The sequence below is a fragment of the Nicotiana attenuata genome, chromosome 7 (genome assembly GCF_001879085.1).
Source record: "Nicotiana attenuata strain UT chromosome 7, NIATTr2, whole genome shotgun sequence".
Classification (NCBI taxonomy): domain Eukaryota; kingdom Viridiplantae; phylum Streptophyta; class Magnoliopsida; order Solanales; family Solanaceae; genus Nicotiana; species Nicotiana attenuata.
In genome coordinates this window covers 81,409,853-81,434,450 of record NC_031995.1, presented here as the reverse complement: position 1 = coordinate 81,434,450, position 24,598 = coordinate 81,409,853, and the positions used below count along the sequence as shown (strand labels likewise).

The 24,598-nt window shown below is 36.1% G+C and overlaps 1 protein-coding gene across 2 annotated transcripts; it reads left to right on the top strand.

Annotated features, from left to right (window-relative positions):
• Positions 8,485 to 17,686, top strand: LOC109229382 (probable LRR receptor-like serine/threonine-protein kinase At1g67720). 2 transcript variants are annotated; one of them, XM_019394800.1, is made up of 15 exons: positions 8,485 to 8,872; positions 10,080 to 10,611; positions 10,790 to 11,301; positions 11,391 to 11,523; positions 11,685 to 11,756; positions 11,865 to 11,933; positions 12,022 to 12,093; positions 12,240 to 12,308; positions 12,817 to 12,971; positions 13,058 to 13,299; positions 14,811 to 14,937; positions 15,013 to 15,081; positions 15,168 to 15,354; positions 16,495 to 16,585; positions 17,106 to 17,686. In XM_019394800.1, the coding sequence occupies exons 1-15, from the start codon at positions 8,800 to 8,802 to the stop codon at positions 17,439 to 17,441; spliced, it is 2,739 nt and encodes a 912-aa protein (XP_019250345.1). In that variant the 5' UTR covers positions 8,485 to 8,799; the 3' UTR covers positions 17,442 to 17,686. The 2 variants fall into 2 exon arrangements, with proteins under 2 accessions (XP_019250345.1, XP_019250344.1); XM_019394799.1 differs by having other exon boundaries at positions 8,486 to 8,872; positions 16,450 to 16,585.

Genomic DNA, 24,598 nt, shown 5'->3' with positions numbered 1-24,598 from the left:
GTACCTCGTATGTGTGTGAGAATCACAGAATTTCTTAAGTTGCTGCTAGTAAAGGGCGCTCGGTGCATAGAGTAGGAAGATGCGTGCTTGTATTGTGACGAGGTCATATCTTGCGGTGTCGGAGTGCTAACGAGGCACGGGTGGTTCTGTTCATTTGACCAGGCTAAATGCAGTTAAATGGAGTAAATGACTCTCGAGAATGGTACTAATATGGTCGAGATTCTGCATGTGTCAATTGGGTATCTGGAATTTGTATATGCGATTAGAACTGAGTCTCCATTGGGAGAGGCCAAGACGTGTAATTTTTGTATATCAATTATGGGCTTGTATGTGGCACTATCAGGAAGGTGCAAGCAATGGTTCGAAATTCGTAGAATGTTCTAGGATGTTTTGATTTACGATGTAGCAGTTGGAAGGTACGAAGTGATTCGTGGGATGTGAGACAGCATGGTCTCGTGATTCAAAGTCACTCGGGGCGAATGCGGATGGATGGTGTTATATCTTGAATGCAGTTACCATTATTTCTAGGCAATCAGGGTAAGTCGAAAGAAGATGGATTGGTTAGCCAAATATCTGTTGGCATATTGGTGGTAGAGATCAATTCCTTTAGCATGATCGAGTTACGCATGTGATTTGTGACGGTTCAGGTGAGGCCTGTCGTCCGTCGTAAATGATGTTATTCGAGAGTACTCCATTATTATGGGTCTGTGACGTGTAGGCGGATCCCGAAAGGGTTATGGTGGGTTAGACCACTACTTAGAGATTTGCATATTCTACGGTTATGAGAATTCACTTGTGCGTTGCTATGGTTCTCCTGAAGTGAGTTAAGTGGGAAGTTTTATATGATGAAGTGTTAATCTAATAATGGTTCCGAAGTTGTGATGAAGAGCGTGTCCTATCGTATGTGGGCATGTTGGGTGCAATGAGTGGTATGGAATTTGAAGTGAAGATAGAGGTAACAGCTCGGTATGGACAAGGATGTCACGAGCTCGGATGAGCAGGGAAGTAGTTTCGACGTTTAAGGTAAGTCGGTATTGTCTTCAGCATCACCTGAGAACGGTGTTTTGTGAAAAGGCTTTGCATCCTGTTTGATAATTCCTGATCGCTTTTCAGCGTTAGTGCGGCCGATGGTTTGGGGGTACGACCCAGTTATCTGTAATGGTAGGTTGTGGGAAGGTGTCCCACAGGAAGAGTGTGTAAGTATGGCAGTTAGTCACTTGATTTATTGGATACTTGAACCAAGTATGAAGGTTGTGTTAATATCGTTGAATTGAGAATATATGCCCGGAGGGCACTCAGTCTATTGAGTTGTGGACTACGGATGATTCCTCCGACTGTGATGGATGTTCCTATGTGTTACGAGCGGAAGATGAGTTGTTAGGGACCTTTGAAAGGTAATTAACCTAGTTCAGTGCGAGCAGGATCAGCTTGAGGTCGGCGGATGGATTCAAATGTGAATATGGGCTCTATGTCAGGCCAAACGGGTTCATTTTAGTGATGCGCTCCTTATGGAGGAGGAGTCAGGGGGTTATTCCGTTGTCAGATATTTTATGCAGTGATACACTATGCCGTGTGGGTTTTGAGACAGTTTGAGAAAATGCTTATGTGTTGAGGATTCGCGTAGAAATGATGTTCATGAGCAAAATGGCTCTCGAGATTCAGATTGTACATCGCACCTCAGTTGAGCTTGAGTTTTGGTAGCTTATAGCGCTATATATCCCCTCAGGGACGGTATTGTGCACTTAGCATACTTGTGACCGAAATTCGGTATTTTATATTAATGAGCAATTTAGCTTGATGTACACCTCTTTAGGTGAGTGTTATGTGTGGATCGGGTGGCACGCCGCCATGAGTGTGTTATTTGGATCGGGTTGCGCACCGCAACAGTATGATATTGAGCATGGCTTTCTATATGCTATTTTTGTATGCCTTGCTTCTTATTTTTCTAAGGAGAGCACATAGTAGTGCGTGAGTTAGGCAGTTCCTTTCGGAGTTCTTTTTCTTTTTGTACCACGTTCGTATCGGTAGCCTATCGGCACTTTGTGGCATCATATGAGGCTTTTAATTATGTCCGGGGTGGCTTATTGCCCGAGCAGTTCGTACTGGGTGAGACGAGATTATTGAATTCGATCTCAGTGCAATCTGAGCAGATGAAGTAAATTAAGGGGGCTAAGACCATTATTTGGTTCAGAATGAGGTGATAGTTCTTGCCAGAAGTATAGACCCAATGAATGGTTGGTTCGACAGTGTCATGAATTCATACAGATCTCATCCGTCGTGTCGGTATTGGAAGAATTTGAACAAGACCTATGTAGGTCATGCAGAGCATGGGATGTGTAATGATTCTCTTTGGCTCCAGACATCAATTGAGCATGGTTGTCGATTTCAAGCATAGTGACTAGAGGTGTTCCAGGTGGAATTAGTATTTAGATAGGATCGCGCGTTGCAACAAAGCCGTGTGGAAACATGACCTTGCGGGTCAAACTTGTGTGTTCTATTCTATGATGTGAGACAGGGTCTCAGCCTTGTGTTGTGGCAGTTCTGATGAGCTTGAGGTACCGCTCTTTCTTTTGAGTCATTTTCATGATTTGAGTATGTTTAGACCGTTTCTTATTGGTACGCGTATTATGCAAGTTGTGGCTTAGGCCGGTATTGAGGTGTCATATCACCAGAGTAGTGTGTTGGATTTGAGGATCGTTGGGGTCACTAATGAATACGAACGGATTCGATTTCAGTATTTTGGAAGGGTAATGTCGAGCTTCGACTCAGAAAAAAAAATTGATGTAGTATTTGCGAAAGGAGAAGTGGTTTCATGAATGGTTGATCTGAGAAATGGTGATGGCTTACTGCGCATTTTAGTTAACAGTTGCAGTATATGTAAAGGTGTTGGATGAGACTTTGGCTAATAAGAGATTTCTATTGGTACTTGGTTGTTGTGGGCAGTTGCTATGAATGGGAGTTATCGTTGCGTGTGTTTGAGTTATTGGTATATCATATAATTGCACCCGAGGTTGCAGGCATGGTCTATTACAGTTGGTTTAGGCTTATTTTGAATATAGATGTGAGGTTCTTATCTTGTGTATGATTTCGGAAAGTGCAGGGTGGTTCTATGGTTTATGGACTAGATGGATTGTGAAAATTTCAGCTATGTTGTGTTATCGGACCTATGCGAGATAGGGTGACGTGGGATCACCTCGGTTATATGCACGGTAAAGTTATTCAGCTATTGGTTGGCTTCTAGAACAACTCTGGGTACGCTCGAGGACGAGCGTTTGTTTAAGTTGGGGAGGATGTGACGACCCGACCCGTCGTCACGTGAGTTACCGCCCCGTTTCCCCCATGTTATGCTTCTTCATGTTTCATTATCAGTATTTGATGTGTTAGAGTGGGTTTGGAATGGTTTTGATAAGAAATGAGACACTTAGTCTCTTTTAAGAAGGCTTAAGTTGGAAAAGTCGACCGGATGTTGACTTTTGTGTTAGAGGGATCAGATTTGAATTCCGATGATTTGGTTAGCTTCGGGGAATGATTTGTGACTTAGGAGTGCGATCGGAATTGATTTTGGAGGTTCGGTGTATAATTAGGCTTGAATTGGCGAAGTTAGTATTTTGGCGAATTCCGGTTGGTAGGTGAGATTTTGATCCGGGGGTCGGAATGATATTCCGAGAGTTGCTGTAGCTTCGTTAGGTGATGTTGGATGTGTGTGCAAAATTTCAGGTCATTCGGAGGTGTTTTGGTTGGGTTTCTGATCGAATGCGTGTTTCGGAAGTTTTAGAAGAACTTAGGCTTGAATTCGATGAGAAATGATGGTTTTAGTGTTGTTTGAGGTGTTTTAATGATTGGAGCAAGTTTGAATAAGGTATTGGATCATGTTTGTATTTTTGGTTGAGGTCCTGAGGGCCTTAGGGTGATTTCGGATGGCTAACGGGAAGTGTTGAACTTAGGAGATTGCAGAACCTGTGCTGCTTCTGGTATTTTCGCTCCTGCGGAAATGGGACCGCAGAAGCGGTACCGCAGAAGCGAGTCAAGAACCACAGAAGCGACAGGCATCGCAGGTGCGGAGATGCTGACCGCATCTGCAGAGTCGCGGATGCGACAGTAGGACCGCAGATTCGGAATTTTGGAAGGCTAAAGGAAACCGCACCTGCGTAAAAGGAATCGCAGATGCGAGACCGCAGAAGCGGTCTAGTAACCGCAGAAGCGGCTCCCCATCGCAAAAGCGGAAGTCGCAGATGCGGCTATGTAGCCGCAGATGCGGAAATAACTGGTCAGAAAGGGTTTTAATTCCCTTCGCGAAATATTTACAGAACACATATTTTGACTTCGGACTTGGTGTGTTCTTGAGCGATNCTTTAGGAGTCTATATACTTACCTTTCCCTTTCGTGTGGCAATTACGAAACGTGGAATGTTGAGTTATATTTGGAGAAGGAATTAAAAAAAATTAATTATTTTAGAATCTAAAACAATCTAATATAAATGAAAATTTAAAGTACTAAGCCCTACTAACATTTATAATATTCTAAACGATGTGGCAAAATTTGCTATTCTTTAAAGTCTTAATTGATATTAGTACATATAAAGTTAAAACTAAATTTAAGTTAGATATCTTTTGTGATATGTTTTATGTTCCTAAATATTAGGATTACTTTACAATTCAAATAAATTGAGTTAATTTTAAAATTTTAAATAATAAAATAATAATTGAATGATAATTTTCAATTGTGCAATCTAATTCTAAAGAATAATAAAATACAGGTGAAGGTTTATATGAATATCTTTCGTTTACATGATAATAAAGTGATTTTAATAGGACGTATGAATGTGCTCTTTAATTTATTTTGTTTTTACTTCAGTATGAATAATTGATTATTTTACAAATCAAGTCAAACAAGTGCATGTTAGACTTGGTTTTTTAGAACGAGTTCGTCCAAGTATCATATACATCGAATTTAACAAAATTTCTTTGATTAGTTTATTTTCACAATTAGATTAACTTCTGCCATCAAGATTTGCATTCAATTTTATATTTAAATGGAAAGCAAAATGTTTTGGAATACGATTATTAATGTATTATGTGTGATGATCGGTTAAAAACAGTTTGCACCAAAAAAATAAAATTTAAACAAAGAATGGATTGGCTTTGTGATAGAAGCAAAAATACTTTAAGATGTTCATATAGAATATGAAAATCAACCGAAACTTTCAAACAAATAGGATGTTTGCATAACATAAAGTATTGATTTTATTTTGTGTATCATTTTGGAAATATTGCATTTATGAATTTAATTTTTCTACAAACTACCTATTTTCATATTCACCTTATTCTAGATAATANTTATGTGATTTTGGATTGAGTATGGGATCGGACTGCACGCCGCAGTGGTATAAGAATGATATTGATATGAGGCCAAGGGCCTGTCTGATGCCACGAGATGGCTTATTATTGCGCTTGTGCCGTAAGGGGCCCCTCCCGGAGTCTGCACACCCCCAGCGAGCGTCATCGACGTTAAATAAATGGAGCGGGTTGCACGACCGCAGCGGGGTACTGGAGGTACCGGTTTATGTGTTGCATTGCATACTTGATTGCCATTTACTTATTTATCTGTTGTGATATTTCTATAATTGTTTTCATTATTTTATTGAGTGGATATTATTTAGATTGAGCTGCTGTAATTATAGCTTACTCTGTGCCGGTCCAGGATTTCTTACTCTCAACCCTTATTTATGTTTATTACTTTCTGGGTTGGAAGTACTCACAATACTCCCTGCACCTTGTGTGCAGATTCAGGTACACCACAGGGTGAGTGAGGACTTGTTTAGCGGAGCAACATTTATCCGGGAGTATCGAGGTAGCTGCATGGCGTTCGCAGCCTTGATCTCTCCCATCCATTTTATCCTTTTATTCGTATTTTTCCTAGACAGACTTGTGATAGGTGAATATTCCGTTTTAGAGGCTCATGTTCGTGACACCAGATCTGTGGGCTATTTAGTATTTTATCTTGGGGTTTTCGAATGTTAGAAATTATTTCAGAGATTCCGCATTTAAATTGCTGTTTTTACTTGTGAATATTCATTTATCCATCTAGGTTATTTGGTTAAGGTTGTGTAAATAGTCGGGCTTGCCTAGCAGTTTGTTGGGCGCCATCACGACCGGGGTTGGGGTCGTGACAAGTACATATAAAGTTAAAACTAAATTTAAGTTAGATATCTTTTGTGATATGTTTTATGTTTCTAAATATTAGGATTACTTTACAATTCAAATAATTGAGTTAATTTTAAAATTTTGAATAATAAAATAATAATTGAATGATAATTTTCAATTGTGCAATCTAATTCTAAAGAATAACAAAATACAGGTGAAGATTTATATGAATATCTTTCGTTTTACACGATAATAAAGTGGTTTTTAATAGGACGTATGAATGTGCTCTTTAATTTATTTATTTTTACTTCAGTATGAATAATTGATTATTTTACAAATCAAGTCAAACAAGTGCATGTTAGACTTGGTTTTTTAGAACGAGTTCGTCCAAGTATCCTATACATCGAATTTAACAAAATTTCTTTGATTAGTTTATTTTCACAATTAGATTAACTTCTGCCATCAAGATTTGCATTCAATTTTATATTTAAATGGAAAGTAAAATGTTTTGGAATACTATTATCAATGTATTATGTGTGATGACGAGCTAAAAACAGTTTGCACCAAAAAAAAATTAAAACAAAGAATGGATTGGCTTTGTGATAGAAGCAAAAATACTTTAAGATGTTCATATAGAATGTGAAAATCAACCGAAACTTTCCAAACAAATAGGATGTTTGCATAACATAAAGTATTGATTTTATTTTGTGTATCATTTTGGAAATATTGCATTTATGAATTTAATTTTTCTACAAACTACCTATTTTCATATTCACCTTATTCTAGATAATAAAAATTCCTTTTTATAAAATAAATGTTTGTACTATTTAAGCTACTGGTTCGTTGAGGGAAATAATTTATAGAGCATTAGAGTAATAGAATTCTTTAAATACATTAATTCTTCATGTTCACACTATTCTTGATTGTTCTTGCGTTAGTTTAAAAAAGTGACATCTTTAATATCTTCATAAAACATGGATTTCATGAAACTAACGTTGTTCACTATTTAATGGTGTCTATTTTATTGTATACTTTTAAATTTATTCTTTTTTTTACTTTTCTTTTTTAATCTTTTGCCATCTTAGCTGGAGAGTTACGTGTGAAACACAGAAACTAGTTATAACATATATGATAATCATATCTTGAATATTTGTCCAAAAAATCATTTTTAGAAGTTGTTTACTGGAAAAAGTTTTCTAATTATTAAATTACCACTTCTTTATCTTTAAATAAGTAAAAGAACATTTTTGATACTCCAGTGGACACAAATTAGTATAGTATTTTTTAAATTTATTTCATCTTATATTTTAATTAATTTTGCAAATCGACTGGTCAACAAAAAAAATTCAATTAAAGGTTTCAGGGTCTTTATGTATGAATGAGCTGTTGACTTTACTGCACATATGTCATACTCCGCCCAAATTTACGTGGTGGGGTTCGAATTTTAAGAGTCAAATAAATTTGTTGTACCGTGATTTTTTGTAATTGCTTTTAGATAGTTCAAATTGTGAATTACTATATAGTTTAAATTATTAATTGTTATGACATATAATATTATTTACTGTTAAAAATTTTTGACTCTCAAAATTCGAGTTGCGCCACATAAATTAGAATATAGAGAGTAGTAACATATGGTCTATAATCGCCAAATCTCATCATTTTAATTAGAGGCCGAGGATCTTTCGGAAACAAACTCTCTATTCCTTTGGGGTAGGGATAAGGCCTGCATACACACTACCCTCCCCAGACCTCATTAGTAAGATTCTACTGGGTTGTTTTTTTTCTGTTGCCGATTTCAATTTCGAGCTCTGGGAATAAACCTTTTTTTAATGATGAACATTTCTTTCTTTAATATATGATGTCAATCCGAATTAATTATAAATCCTGAATACCGAACATTAACAAATCAACCTTTGAGTTTATTTAAGATTAAAAATCCAAGTAACAACTCAAGATGACACTTTAGAACTAAGCTTTTTTAAAAAAAATATCACTACATTAAAGGGTAAATCGGGCATAAAGTATTTCGCGTTCACATAGGGTACGAGGAAGAATTGTACCCAAAAAATATAATATAGATAATATACTGTAATGTAAATATTTATGACTATTTCTACTACTCGAACTCATAACCTATAAATTATACGAAAAAACTTTATCGTTGTCCAAGTTCCTGTCAATAAAACATACTACTACATTATTTTCTTTAAAGTAGATAAACATAAGCAGCAAAAAAACAAAAAAACAAAAAATTAAAAGAAAGATAGAAAGTAGTGCCCTGACAAGTGATAATGCTTCCAACCAACTTAACTTAGCAGTGTTAGAGTCCTTTCCACACTCTAAAAACTCCAATTTTAACAATTCCTCAAATCTTTTTCACTTTCCCTTTCAACATTTACTTAATTTGTTTAAGTAACAAAAAAAAAAAAAACATTCCCTTTCTCTCTCTTCCACTCCACAAATATATAGCAATCATTTAAATTATGTAGTTCATTTATTAAATCTTATTATGTGTCAGTGAAACTTGGTTTTTTCCCATTTTTCAATTTTCATTTCTTGAATAATAGATGCTCTCAGCTTTTTAGCTGAGTCTTTTTTGATGTTCACATCTTCATAGTTTTGTTCTCTTTTCATCAAAGAACAAGATTAGAGTAAAATGGAGTCTAGATTTTTCATCTTTTTTCTTTGGTTTCTTTTTCTTCTCATAAATGGTAGCCGAGCACAACCAGGTACTCTTCTGCTTAAATCTGTCTGCTTTTTAAAAAAAATATTAACTTAATATGTTTTCTGGGCTTCTAGATTTACTTGTTCTTTAGTTCGTGGGTTTCTGCTGCTCTGGGTTGTACCTTTGGTTAAAATATTTGTTCTGATTTTTTTTAAAAGGTGTGTTCTTTATGTTCATCTTGTACTCTGATGTAGTATATCTGCTGCTAGATGTGATTTTAGAAGCATTTTAATCCTATTGTTTTTTTTAATGATACACAATGCATATACATGCATACATACATACATATAGTGGCGAAACTAGGAATTTTGCAAAGGGTATTCAAGGTTTGATATATATATATATATATATATATATATATATATATATATATATATATATATATATATATATAAAGTGTAATTTTTAATCTACATACATAGTATTAATATTTGTATACTCCGTGTAATTTTTCGATGAAGGGTGTTCAATACTCTATATATAATTGACCACAGAAATGGTGTGTAGGAATGGTACCTGTGAGTGAAGTCCTTTTTGGCAGGGAGCGTTGAAACCCCCATAGTGGGCTTTCTATGGCACGAATCCGGATTAGTATGCCAGTAGGTTCCAGACACCGGAACCGGAACCTACTGGCATACTAATGTAGTTAGTATTTACTGGAATTTAGATTAGTATGCCAGTGGTGCTTTTTAAAAAATCAGTACTATTTATTTAGGTAGTTAATAGTGCATTTGAAAAGGAAAATGGGGAAAACAAATTGAAGAGTAGGAGAAGTGGAGTGCTTCATTTGTCTCATTTCTTGGTGTCATATTTAAGGATGTACTGTAACTACTTAGATGCATATTCATGGAATATATGTTTTGTAGTGCTTATGTATTCAATCATGAAAAGCTGATCTGAACGTGTTAGCATTTTATATCTTTGACTATCTATGATAGCTACGTAGAAAGAACTCTAATTGAAGAACTGACTTTGAACAGGAAAAAATTCACTGTTTAGGAGGATAGATTGTAAGACTATGTTGAATAGCATTGCCATTGACAGAAATTGAACTTGCTACAAATGCAAGAAATATTCCCTGATTCCTATGTTTAGATTGTTACATGTAAAAGACTAAGCAGTTGTCATTCTTTAATAAAGCTTACGTATGGTTGTGAAAGTTGGTGGAAATATATTCACACACTGCTGATAGACTTCAAACTGTGTAACAGGTTTTGTAAGTTTAGATTGTGGAGGTAAAGACAACTTCACAGATGAACTTGGTCTTGAATGGACTCCTGATACTCAAATGATAAGTGGAGATATAGCTAATATCTCTGTATTAAATGAGACGAGGACACAGTATATGACCTTGAGATACTTTCCAGCCGATAACAGAAAGTATTGCTATACACTTGATGTGATTCCCAGGAACAGGTACCTTGTAAGAGCAACTTTTCTATATGGAAACTTTGATAACAACAATTTCTACCCAAAGTTTGACATCTCACTTGGGGCAACTCGTTGGGCTACAATAGTTATTTCTGATGCTAATACAATGGAGTACCAAGAGTTAATATTTCTAGCCACAGACCCTTCAATAAGTGTCTGTTTATCCAATGCAACTACTGGACAGCCCTTCATCTCTACACTTGAGCTCCGACGTTTTAATGGTTCAATATATATGAATGAATTTGAAAATGATTTTTTCATGAGCGTCTCCGCAAGGATTAATTTTGGTGCAGAGAGTGATGATCCTGTCAGGTATGTTTCAGTTCTTCAGTTACTGTCACAGCTTCCAAATCGTTGTTTTTGCATGTTACTTTTAGAATATGATAGCTATTGACTTCTTTAAATTGAAAAGCTCGGGCTTAGGCTGTCGCCAGCACGATCTCTTCTTATGGCTTATTGTAATCTGCCCTTAATGTCCTTGTCCTCGTAGGTACCCTGATGACCCATTCGATAGAATATGGGCGTCTGACACCATAAAAAAAGCCAATTACCTTGTGGATGTTGCTGCTGGCACCGAAAGAGTTTCAACCAAAATGCCAATTGATGTCAGCACTGTAAATGGTGAAATGCCTCCTCAGAAAGCAATGCAGACTGCTGTAGTAGGAAGAAATGGCTCGTTGACTTATCGTCTGAATCTCGATGGTTTCCCTGGTTTTGGATGGGCATTTGTTTATTTTGCCGAAATTGAGGATTTGGATCCCAGTGATACTAGGAAATTTCGGTTGGTCCTCCCTGGAGATCCTGATATTAGCAAGCTTGTTGTTAATATCCAAGAGAATGCACATGGGAAATATCGTTTATATGAGCCGGGCTATTTCAACTTATCCTTACCCTTTGTGTTATCTTTTCGTTTCGGAAAGACAGCTGACTCCACCGTGGGGCCCCTCTTGAACGCTATGGAAATAAACAGATATGTGAAGAGAACTGGCGGATCTTTAGATGGTAAAACAATGTCTTTCTTTGAGCACCTTTGATTCATTAGTTTCAAGATCTAATTAGGTATGTCCATTACTCTTTTCCATGAGTTGCAGGACCAGTTATTTCCAGTATAATTTCGCGTTACTCTTCTGCCAATTGGACAAACGAAGGTGGTGACCCATGCTTACCAGTCCCATGGTCCTGGATCCGTTGTGACTCAGATATCTTACCAAGAATAACATCAATGTAGAGTTCATTAATTTTATCTTCTTTATGCTAAGTTTCACACGACTTTCCACACTTTTCTTATGGAAGAAGTCTTGTACCTAAATTTTTACTTTCTACTTGGCATCGCTCTCTCAACCTGAACCTGTGAGCTAATGCTTCATCACTGTCACCTTTGGCAGTAAATTGTCTGGAAAAAATTTGACTGGAAATATTCCGCCGGAGTTGACAAAGTTGAGCAGCTTAGTTGAGCTGTAAGTCAAAAATGAATTCTTTCAAATGTTCCTTACACCATATGTGGAGGCTCATCTCTTCATTTTCTGCTGCATTGCAAACGATACGCACCCATGTTCCTACTGCAGCTGGCTGGATGGGAATTCACTGACTGGTCCAATACCTGATTTTAGTGGATGTCCAAACTTGCAGATAATGTGAATCAAAATTCCTCTTTTAATTCCTTCTTTTGCTATCCTTTTTAAGCAGATTGAGTGGTGAATCTCATCATTATGCTTCTTGCAGACATCTTGAGAACAATCAGTTAAGTGGAGAGCTTCCTTCCTCCTTAGAAGGCCTAACAAGTTTGAAAGAACTGTAAGCTGCACAATTATCTTCGTGGATAAATGTGAAAAAGATTTTGCTCCACTTGCATTTTCTTTCTCTGATTTTAGTTTTGCAGTCAAATGTGTTACCTCTAGGTAAAGTTTTCTTCTCTTTCTTAATGAAAATTATGATTGCAGGTATGTTCAGAACAACATGTTAACCGGAAGCGTGCCATCTGGTCTTCTCAATAACGGTGTCATTTTGAAGTGGGTATCATTTCTGTGCCAAGTGTTTTCTTTCTGAGGTTACTTCTTGCATCTTATGATGATGCATAGGTCTTGTACCATAGTAGATTTGAGGTTGAGTTTATTTTTTATCGTACTATAGACCTAAAACTTCAAATATTGGATTGAGGTGAGTCTAAATGGAGCGACATGGATATCGGGATTCATATAGCTAACTCCAAGGGATTGAGGCGTAGTTGTTGGTATATTGTGCCAGTCTTATGCAACATCTTACAGTGATGTGCAAACGAGAAAAATCCTAACTATTTCGCAGAATGAATCCAGCTCGTGGTTCTTATTTGAGTGACTCTATTGGCCGTGCATACAAAGTGTCTTCAACAACTAAAAGTTTTAGTTACTAGGCTCAACTCACTGCTCTAAATCACAAGTCTTAAGTTACGCTGATAATCATGCTGCCTTTAATTTCTCTTAAAAAAAATCATTTTCTGTTTCTTTACAAAATCTGCCGAAATTTCTGCATTCTCTTCAGCTACACTGGAAACATTAATCTTCGCAAAGGGGACAGCAATCACAGCCGTAAGAAAATCATCATTGGATCAACAGTTGGGGCTTCCGCTCTTCTTCTTGCTACTATTGCCTCTTGCATACTATTGCAAAAAGGAAAAAAAAGCTCTCCCAAGAAAGGTGTGATGCAATACTTAATTATGTCGTATTCATAATGCATACAAAACATTGGTGGGACTCACATTATATATCTGCTTCTATTTTAGGCCGCCTCGAACAGAATTTACCTCCTCAAAGGTTTGTCTCTTCCTTTGGGGATGCTGCAACAGAAGCAGCACACTGCTTTACATTAGCTGAACTTGAAGAAGCAACCAGGAACTTTGAAAAAAAGGTTGGATCTGGGGGATTTGGAGTTGTATACTATGGGAAATTGAAGGATGGGAAGGAAATTGCCGTCAAAGTCCTTACCAATAATTCCTTCCAAGGGAAGCGAGAGTTCTCAAATGAGGTAAGTAGGTGGATGTTCCTATTATATTCTAGAAGCTTGTTTACACTTTATGACATTTAAAAGAATAAGAAAAAAGATGGAATTGCAGTTTTAGTCCTCAATTTGAAGTGTAGCTATTTTAAATAGTGGAGGAAACGACTTGAAGGAGTCATTTGACGCTAAATTATTAAGTCTTGAAGAAACAAAATTGTTTATATTCGTTACTGATACTTATCTAAGCTATTATCAAGTTTGCCTGTTTGCTTGATGAATCGGCATAAGCATGGTCTTAAATGTTGAGTACTGACTTTGAGGCTAAAAACACATTATTATTTGTATAACCTTTGTGAGGAAGATATAGGTGTTTTTACCATGACACTAATCCTTTTCTATATTTTATGACTGATGAATCCATTGTTTTAGTTTTGACACTCGGGGATAATGGGCCCACTCCTCTACCTCTTCACTTAAATACTTAACTTGGCGTCTACCTTTCTCCTCCACTGTACTACCTTTTCCGTTGAACCGAAGCGCTGGGGGCTACCGTGATACTTGTATTTATTTTTGCTTTTCAAGTCTGCATAGCATCTCAGTATTATTTGGTGAATCACATAAAACCCAACTCCATATTAGCAATATATGAAATATGTATGAATGGACGAAGAAAGAGAAATATTCTACTTAAATTGAAATGAATTGCTTGAGCTGCTAAAGTGAGAGTGGCTAAAAATAATTGGATGCCTGCAAAAGGAGGCTTTGTTGGTTAGAGGATTATTTTTCATCTTTTACTTATAAACAGTAAAAGGTGCATAATTTCTACAGGATTAATTCAACGCCAGAGGATATTTTCTCAGCAGTGCGTTTTCACTCTCATCAAGGCTGTGTTTGGTATGAAGGAAAAAAAATTCCATGGAAAATAAGTGGTTTTCTTGCTTATTTTCTGGTGTTTGGTTGCGTACCAGAAAATATTTTTTGGAAAACATATAATCTAGGCAAATATTATAGTAGATGAAAGGGGCGAGGGCAGGGGGATGAGCGGGGCGGTGGGAGTTTGAGAGCCGGCGTGGGAAGGGTGTGGATTGGGGGTGAGGCTTGGGGTGGGGAAGGTTGAAAGAGAGTATCGAAAATATTTTCCTCTTGGTAAGGAAGTCATTTTCCTCCATTTGAAGGAAAATGAGTTCATAAGGAAAATATCTTCCAACACATTTAAGCCAACCAAATATGGGAAAATTGAAAAACATATTCCTTCATACCAAACACACCCCAAATGTGAATTCGAAAAGGTTGCAGGCCATCCGAACCTGCTTTCCTGACCAGCAATGGATTAGAACCTGATTAAGTTTTTTGTGCGGTGCTGCAATTTTTTTCTTTTCCTTTTACATGGTGCAATTTTGGATCTGATGCAAATTAGAACCATCTCCAGTTTATAGGCAAATTTACAGTTTCCGTTCCTATTGAGGATTTTACTTCTTAGAATAATGAGTACATTTTCACTGGATACTTAAAATGTGAATACATGATATTTGACACAGGTAGCTCTGCTTTCAAGAATACATCACAGAAACCTCGTACAGTTTCTGGGATTTTGCCAGGAAGATGGGAAGAGTATCTTAGTGTATGAATTCATGCATAATGGAACTCTTAAAGAACATCTCTATGGTAAGTTCATCTATCACTTTAATTACATTAAGTTTTAAAAACTGGATCATGCTCAATGTGTATAAACATCGGCAGGTCCTCAATTACCTGATCGAAGTATTAATTGGATCAGGCGCCTTGAGATTGCTGAAGATGCTGCAAAAGGTTGGTGAGAAAGGAAGAGGTTTTTTTTTGGATTAGAAGAGAAGCATCGTCTTTCTAATTTGTGTTACTCTTACGCTTTGTTTCAGGAATCGAATATCTTCACACGGGATGTGTCCCATCTATCATCCACAGAGATGTGAAAACTAGCAACATTCTGCTTGACAAGAATATGAGAGCAAAGGTTTCAGATTTTGGTCTCTCCAAACTTGCGGTAGATGGAGCCTCTCATGTGTCGAGCATAGTCCGTGGAACTGTAGGATATCTGGATCCAGAGTATGCATTCTTCTCTGGAATTTTGAACTTTTTATTTACTATACAAGGTTAAGCAACAACCGCATGTTATTTTATTCCACAAATGTTTACTGCTATGTGTACTCTTAATTTGTTGATATACTAATTTAAACTTTCATCTGGAGCTATTTTCGGAAAAAGACAGTTTTATTTATGAATATTAAATGATGCGAACAAAGCTAGTGCTACCAATATCCTTATTCCCAACTTGAGTTATACACCAGTTGCAAAGCTGTGGGGAAAAAGCAAATCACTTGACTATATGAGAAGTTTCCCAAGCACAAGCCTATCTTCTAGCAGTTTTACTTCACCCTCTAAAAAGGCAGAATATAAAGGACTTGCCAGAACTGCAACATCCTACGGAAAGGGCCTTGGTTGTAGTATGCTTTATTTGTTTATTTATTTGGTTCTCAATGCTAGGACGTATCTAGATCAGTTTCTTTCATTCAATCATCTATATGAAGCCTCTATATCCATTCCACTCCATTTACGTCTGTCTCATTCTACTATTCAAAACTAGAGGTTCTCTAAATCTCGCACCTATTCCTGCAATTGTTACAATGATCTCTAACCAGACTTTTCTTCCATTGTGTTCGTTCACTTCCTCAACATTAATAAAATTTCTTTTCTAGTAGTGATAATTACAGAAAAGGACCTTGTGCACAATTCCTTTCCAGGAGTATCGACAATTGATACACCACCTTCTCTTAGTGAAAGTTTTGATTTTTTCTCAACAATTTCATGTGGAATTACATACAACAACAACATACCCAGTATAATCCCACATGTGGGGTCCCTGGGGGACGGGGGTTAATGTGTACGCAGACCTTACCCCTACCTGGGGAGGTTCATGTGGAATTACATGATTTTAATAAAAGAAAAAGAAATAAATCCTGATAAGAAAGTGTAGAATTGTTAAAACTGGCTGATATGTTCTTTCTACCAAAACTATTTTGAATGCTTATGAATTCTACCTGCAGTTAGGTGGCTAATGCTTCTCCCAAACTGTCTTCTCCTAATAAGTCATATCTTCTTAGTGACTTGTATATTGGCTCTTTTAATTCAACTTCTACACAGATATTACATTTCGCAGCAGTTGACGGACAAAAGTGACGTTTACAGTTTTGGCGTCATTCTCTTGGAGCTAATATCTGGTCAAGAAGCAATTTCTAATGAAAATTTTGGTTTGAATTGCCGTAATATAGTCCAATGGGTAAGATCATTTATTTGATTATATGCACTATCTTTTATTACAATATGCTAGTGAATTGTCACCTTAATACTTTCTCCCTTTAAGATAAGTTGCTGCTATCTTCTGTTTTTTTTTTTAAAAATAAAATAAAAAGGGGCAGTCTGGTGCACAAAGCATCCCGCATTGGGTCCAGAGAAGGGCTGCACCCCAAGGGGTGTGATGTAGACAGCCCATCCTGATGCAAGAATTAGTGCTACTTCCACGACTTGAACCCGTGAGCGATATGTCACACAGAGACAACTTTGCTTTACTATTGCTCCAAGGCTCCCCTTCTATCTTCTGCTTTTTAAATTAGTCCTACCTTACCATTAAATGATTTCTTATGTGTGTCTCCTCTAGGTTTTTAATGATTTAGTTAGAATATCTGGATAATTTGCATTAATACTTGATGCATTATGGGAAAGAATTTATACATTCAGCATTGGTACTCCTTCTGCATTTACTGGACTGAATCTAATATTTTCTGCTTCTAATCGTCTAGGCAAAACTACACATTGAGAGTGGGGATATTCAGGGTATTATCGACCCTGCTTTACACAATGACTATGATATCCAATCAATTTGGAAGATAGCTGAGAAAGCTTTGATGTGTGTCCAACCCCATGGGAGCATGAGACCGTCAATCTCAGAAGTTATCAAGGAAATCCAGGATGCAATTTCAATCGAAAGAGGTGCAGAAGCAGTAAGGGAAGGTAGTTCAGATGATATATCAAGGCATTCGATGCATTCGTCCCTTCACGCGGGCTCAGTGGACCTAGGTGCGAGTGACCATTACTTGTCCATTGATGAGTCTATCACGAGACCAACAGCTCGATAAGTTTTTGTTCATCTTACAGGAGGTTTTTGTTCATAACCATTGATTAACTTGTGTTATTTTCAACTCACTTTGCCATATTCACATATCTCACAATGGCTAGGATTACAAGAGAACCAAGTCTTTTTAGGCCATTGTTAATTTTACATTTTTGATTAGTGAACCAAGAGAAAAAAGTGTAAGCAATTGTACAAGAAAATGCCTGCTTCTATTGCCCTTCTGGTAGAAATTCCTCTTTTTTCTGCTTTTGGGTCGCTCTTCTTATCTGCGGTACCCCCAATCCTCCTTCATATGAAGGCATCGTAAATATACATCAAATCAAGACCAAATATAAGATTCTCCATTCCATTTGAGTGGCTGCAGACATGTATGATATATGTATAGTTCAATGAAAGAAGAAAGTTAACTTTCTCTATGAAATGTCATAAGTAATGAGAACTATTGATAGCAACCTAACCGTATGCGGTCCTTACCCCTACCTTTAAGAAAGCAGAGAGATTGTTTCCGGTTTCTTGAGCTTAATAGTTTTTATGTAAATATACACAAACACCCTGGCATTGAAAGTTTGGTTGATTGTGTAGCTTGTGAAAGACTAGTTGAAAGGGGTTAAAAGGGATAGTCACGTTGGCAAAGTTATTCGTAACCTGTACTAGTTGAACATATAGTAGATATACGGCGAAACAACTAAGGTGCACACAAATTGGTTCGGACATCATCAATCAAGGTGCACACAAATTGGTTCGGACATCATCGTTAAAAAGAGAGCCATGTGATGCGAATATGCAGTTAGAATGAAACAGTCCAAATACAGTCGGATAGTTGTCATAGTAGATAGTTCACTAGTCCTAGTATTATTGATCCGTGATTGGCCCCATGTCCTACTGTTGATAATTGCTGCAGTGTTGTACTACAAGCTGTTCAGCACCACAATGGAGAAGACTAGTCAATGTACAATCCTTTTGTTGCTAACATAAATAAACTATTAAAAAGACATGTAGCTACTAGACTAAGAGGTCGTTTGGTTTTGTGGGATAAGGGATAATAATCTCTGAATTAGATGCATGATTATTTTATTCCATGTTTAGTTGAATTCTTGAATTATGGGATTATCAATCCCATGATTAATTAATCCCACAATTGGATATTATTCTATCCCACATTGAGGGTGGGATAATAATCCTGGGATTAATTAATCCCGGAATAAATACTAAAATGACAAAGATGTCCTTCTCTCAGGTTTTTTCTCCAAAGTCTTGTAAACAATCCAAGGTTAAAATTGAAAATAAAAGTTTATCCCAACTTATCTAGCATACACCAAAAATATGTTTATATTATATCCCGTATATTTCAAAGTCAGTTTGAATTTCACTAATCTACGTTTTTGGTTTGACCAAATTTCGAAGTCAATTTAAATTTCAGTAATCTAACTCTATTAGCTTTTCCTGCTTCACAACTAATTATGTAAAAAATATTAATCCCTACTCCCTACTCTCTATTATGCAATTTCTTTTATTGCATTCTGTGTGTGCAGCAAATTAGATTATGGTAAGGTGTTAAAATAACGTGAAAAATACAATCAATTAATCAGAGGCGGATCTACCCTTTGAGTAGGGGTTGCTGAGTCGCGCTAATTTCGGAGAAAATGTATATATGTATGTATATATATGTGTGTATCTTAAATAATATGTATATAGGCACTTTAAAACTCAAAGTTTAGGCAATTGCATTGTTTGATTTGGCGGGGAGGAGGGGGCAGACACAACTTCACTTTTAATGCATTGCCTGAGTTCGATTTCCACTCTAGCATTTGCTCAAGCTTTTATTCAATAGCAGTACCCCAATCACTTTCAAATCCTAAGTCGCTGCATTTAACTATTGTTAAGTAATACAAGTGAATGTACAAATATATGTCATGAGTTTATTGATATGATACAAATATTGTGTACGGATAGTAATTGTTAGTGAGACTAACAATACCATGGCTAGGTGATAAAATAAGGCAAAAATGTATAACTATCAACTACTATATATGATTTTTACGCAACCTCAGTGAGACTGATAATACCATGGTTAGGTGATAAAATAGGGCAATGTATAGCTATCAACTATGATTTTACGTGATAAAAGTGGGTATTATATTTATTTGTGCAAACACTAGCGTTTGACCATTGATTCCCAAATTTATTTTAAAAAATCTGATTTGGGTGAAGTTTGGTTTGAAGATGAAAATCTGTTTTGACATAATTTTTCAAAACATATTTCACTTTTTTTTTTAAAAAAAACATGAATTGTGACTTATACCCATAACTTTTAAAAACTATCAAAAATACCCAATAACTCTGAAGAAAATTCATACAAAACAAGCGAAACAAATCTGAAAAAAATTTATACAAACATTAGCAGATTTTAGCAAATTACCTTACAAATTTTATCATTGTGGTACAAATTGGCACAACTTCTTTGGCGAAGGTTTTCTTCTGTTTATAGAGAAAGGCAAAGTCGCATGAGTTTAACGAGGGAAAACTGGGTAGACATGGATTAGTTGAGTCATAATAACAGAAATGTGCTTTTTTATAAAATACAAAAATTAGGGCAACTTTTAATTTTTTTTTTAAAACCAAACTATAATATTTTGGGCCAAAAACAGCTCTTGAGCTGGTTTTGGGATTTAGAAATTTGTCAAAATATGGATAGAATCTATAAACAAACAGTTATTTGCCAATAATTTTTTTGACAAAATCTATGGCAAAATGGGGGCTAAGTACTATGGTGAATATACTAATCTTATATATGTTAAGTATTTTTTTACGTTTTCACTTAGCTAACGTTTGGACATAGATTTGATTAAAATTTGAAAAAAGAGCTTTTGAAGTTGTGTTGAAAAATAATTTTTGAAAGTTAAAATTGTGTTTGGACATGCATTTTATTTGAAGAAAAGTTGAAGTTTTGTGAGTGGAAGAAAAATTTTCACCCAAAAACAGAACATGATTTTTTTTTAAATTTTTTCCCCCAAAACATGATCATATTTCACAAACAAATAATATTTTCAATTGTGTTTTGAAAAAATAAAGCCAAAATCTATGGACAAACGGGAGCTTAGTGTCCAGTACCTACTTTTGGATTCGTCTAATCTAGATTCGCACCGACACATTTATTGCTATAATACAGGGATGATAATTCTTTTGAAGAATTAACCTAAAGAACCGCTCATCCAATTGCTTAAACTAGAAATAATCGACGAATATACAATATATGCATAATTTGTTGGTTTTTTTTATGTATTTAATTAATATATTAAATACTTAAAAGATGGTGAATGGGAAATGGAGGAAAATAAAATTTTGAGTGAAATTTTAAGTTTCCCCCCTTGGCAAATGGACATTGTCCCATACTGAGGGCCTTTTCAAGATGAATGTAATGGTTGTTGAAAATAATAATAAAATTTCAGCTTCGTCTTACTTACTTGAGTCAAATGAATTATGGCATATACGTTTGGGTCATGTCAATTATAAAACCTTGCGAAAAATAATTAATTTGGAAGTATTGCCTAAGTTTGAATGTGAAAAATCAAAATGTCAAGTATGTGTGGAATCTAAGTATGTTAAACATCCTTATAAGTCAGTTGAAAGGAATTCAAATCCTTTAGACTTAATTCACACAGATATTTGTGATATGAAGTCAATACCATCTCGCGGTAGAAAGAAGTATTTCATAACTTTTATTGACGATAGTACTAGATATTGCTATGTTTACTTACTTAATAGTAAAGATGAAGCAATAGACGCATTCAAGCAATACAACAATAAAGTTGAAACGCAACTTAACAAGAAAATCAAAATGATAAGAAGTGATAGGGGTGGTGAATATGAATCTCCTTTTGAACAAATATGTTTAGAATATGAAATTATTCATCAAACAACTGCCCCTTACACGCCCCAATCCAATGGGATTGCAGAAAGAAAGAATCGTTCATTAAAGGAGATGATGAACGCATTATTGATAAGTTCTGGTTTGCCACAAAACTTGTGGGGGGAAGCCGTTCTTACGGCTAGCCGAATACTAAATCGAGTACCCCATAGCAAAACACAATCCATTCCATATGAAAAATGGAAAAGAAGGAAGCCCAACTTGAATTATTTTAAAGTGTGGGCGTGTTTGGCAAAAGTGCAAGTTCCTAAACCTAAAAGGGTAAAAATAGGACCGAAAACCGTTGATTGTGTTTTCATAGGATATGCGACTAATAGTAAAGCATATCGATTTCTGGTTCATAAATCAGAAAATCCCGACATTCATAATAATACGGTTATAGAATTAGATAATGCTGAGTTCTTTGAAAATATATATCCGTATAAAAAGGAATGTGAGTCGATTGGTGAAGGATCTAAACGACCTCGGGAAGAAACAAAAGAAAGTACACTTAACCAAGAGGATCCAAGACGTAGTAAACGTCAAAGAACGTCTACTTCATTTGGACCAGATTTTGTGACTTTCTTATTGGAAAATGAGCCTCAAACATTTAAAGAAGCTATGTCTTCTTCGGAATCATTGTTATGGAAAGAGGCAGTCAATAGTGAAATAGAATCTATATTGAACAACCATACATGGGAATTGGTTGATCTTCCTCCTGGAAATAAACCGTTGGGTTCTAAATGGATCTTTAAGAGGAAAATGAAAGATGATGGCACTATTGACAAATATAAGGCAAGACTTGTGGTCAAAGGGTATAGACAACGAGAAGGTCTTGACTATTTTGATACATACTCTCCAGTTACAAGAATTACATCCATACGAACGTTAGTAGCGTTAGCTGCAGTTTATGGTCTTGAAATTCATCAAATGGATGTTAAGACGACCTTTTTAAATGGAGAGTTGGGGGAAGAAATATACATGGAACAACCTGAAGGGTTTGTGGTTCCAGGTAAAGAAAAGAAGGTCTGTAAACTTGTTAAGTCCCTTTACGGATTAAAACAAGCACCCAAACAATGGCATGCTAAATTTGACCAAACAATGTTGTCAAATCAATTTAAGATAAATGAATGTGATAAATGTGTGTACATTAAAAATGTTCCAAATCACATAATCATTGTTTGCTTATATGTGGATGATATGCTCATAATGAGTAATGACATTTGCTAAACATAAATGCTACTAAGCGTAGGCTAACTAGCAAGTTTGATATGAAGACTTCGGCAATTTGCTATTTTAATTCTGGAGAATTAAGATCATAAGACTTCTCAAAGGTCTTGGCATTGTCACATCTCATTTATATTTAAGACAGGTACTTGAAAAAATTCTAAGCACTTGGCTTATAAAAGTTGCAAAGACTCCAATTGACAGTGAATCTTGCACTAAGCAAAGAACAAAGGCCAAAGCATAATTACAATTGGGAGACTATTGCTCGTTTTGTCTGGGTTGCTTAAGTACATCATGAATTGTACAGCGACCGATATAGCTGTGCATAAAGTAATTGAGTCGAATACGATTGCAATCCAGGTCAATCTCATTGGATGGCCTGAAACGGAGTTTTGGGGTATTTTTAGTACATACCGCAAGAACTTTGCTTTGCACTAACAGTAAATATTCTGCGGTCATTGAGGATACTTGTGATTCAAATTGGATCCCGGGATCAACTGATTCTAAGTCCACAAGTGGATATGATTCACTACTGGCTAGAGGTAGAGGAATGGTGTGATCTTGGAAGTCGCCAACAAACTTGTATTGCCCGCTCTACAATGGGGTGAGTTCATGAGCCTTTGGATAAAGCCGGTGGAAAGAAGCTGAATGGGCTTCGGAATTTCTTGGAAAGTATATCTATTTTGGCCAAACGGTGCACCAATATGCATTACATTGCGATTAGTCAAGCGGGGCAATTGGAAGGGCTTGGAAGAGCATTATTGTATAAGGTAAATCTCCGCCATATACGACCGAAGACATATAAACCGTTAGGACAATTACTCTCTAGAGTGAATTATCAGGTTGAGCTATGTGAAAGTCAAGTGATATTGTGTCGGATCCCTTTCCAAAAAAGCCTAACTAAGAGAGGGTAGTTTGAGAAGTCACAAAGGATGGGTACTGTGGCCGGAGGGGAAACAAGTCATAGTGGCTGGTAAACTCTACCTAGAAGACTGGAGATTCCAAGATCTAGGTTCCAAGGAAGATCAAACAAAGTCAGATGAATGACGGTTCAACATTGTTCAACTAAACTTTTTGTCCATTTGATGTGAGACAAGTTCAATACAAGAGATAAAGTCATTAAGGCTTTTTTTTAATGAATTTCTAAATTTGTACGGGGAGTATATTTATAGTGTATCTACGGGATGATCACATTTTAGGAATCACCTATTAAGTGTGAAGTGTTTAGCCGCTTCGGAAGAACTTTTGTGTAAGGCCAGGGTTCTCTACTGCACTTATTGAAACCGGGACGGTGTTCTATGGCTGAAACGAACACAACAAGGAGATACTCCAAAGACGGTTAAGTGGTTGGTTTCGTGTACTTGGTGGTTTGTCTAGGTTGATGTTTTATACGGTCAATACCACACAAGAGGGGGGGATTTGTTGGTACCCAATTTGTCGCTCCTTTAACTACTTAAGTTAAAACTACTTCAAATGAAGAAAAGAGAAGGAAGACACAATAGAGTAAAATAAACATAATAAAACATAATAGTAAATGATAAACAATCCTACCACAATAAATAAAACTGAAATAAGTGCGGAATTAATAATTAAATATAAAATACAAGAAAAAATAAAGACCACAGATTTTACTGTGGGAAAACACCATGGGCCTCAAAGGTTGAAGAAAAACCACGACTAACTCAAAAGTAGGGATTTTCCCCAAACAATTACCAAACTAAAATCAACTAAGCCAAAACAGCATTTAACAAAACTCTTGTAAATTCTAAATTACTACTAATCCCGTATGTAGCACCAGCCTGCTAACTGCTGCGACAACTTCAAGTTAAACTCTAACTGAATACTCAAAATACCTACCTATTACAATTGCCTTCTAGATTGAAGCTGAAGTACGATATGTAGAAAACACCACTACAATTGAACTAGAAAAAAATTTTAAAGAAAACACTTAAAACTCTTTTATCTCTTTATGGAGCTGTGGGTTTCTTCAATCTCGGTTCCTATAAATGTAAATCTCGTCTCTTTGT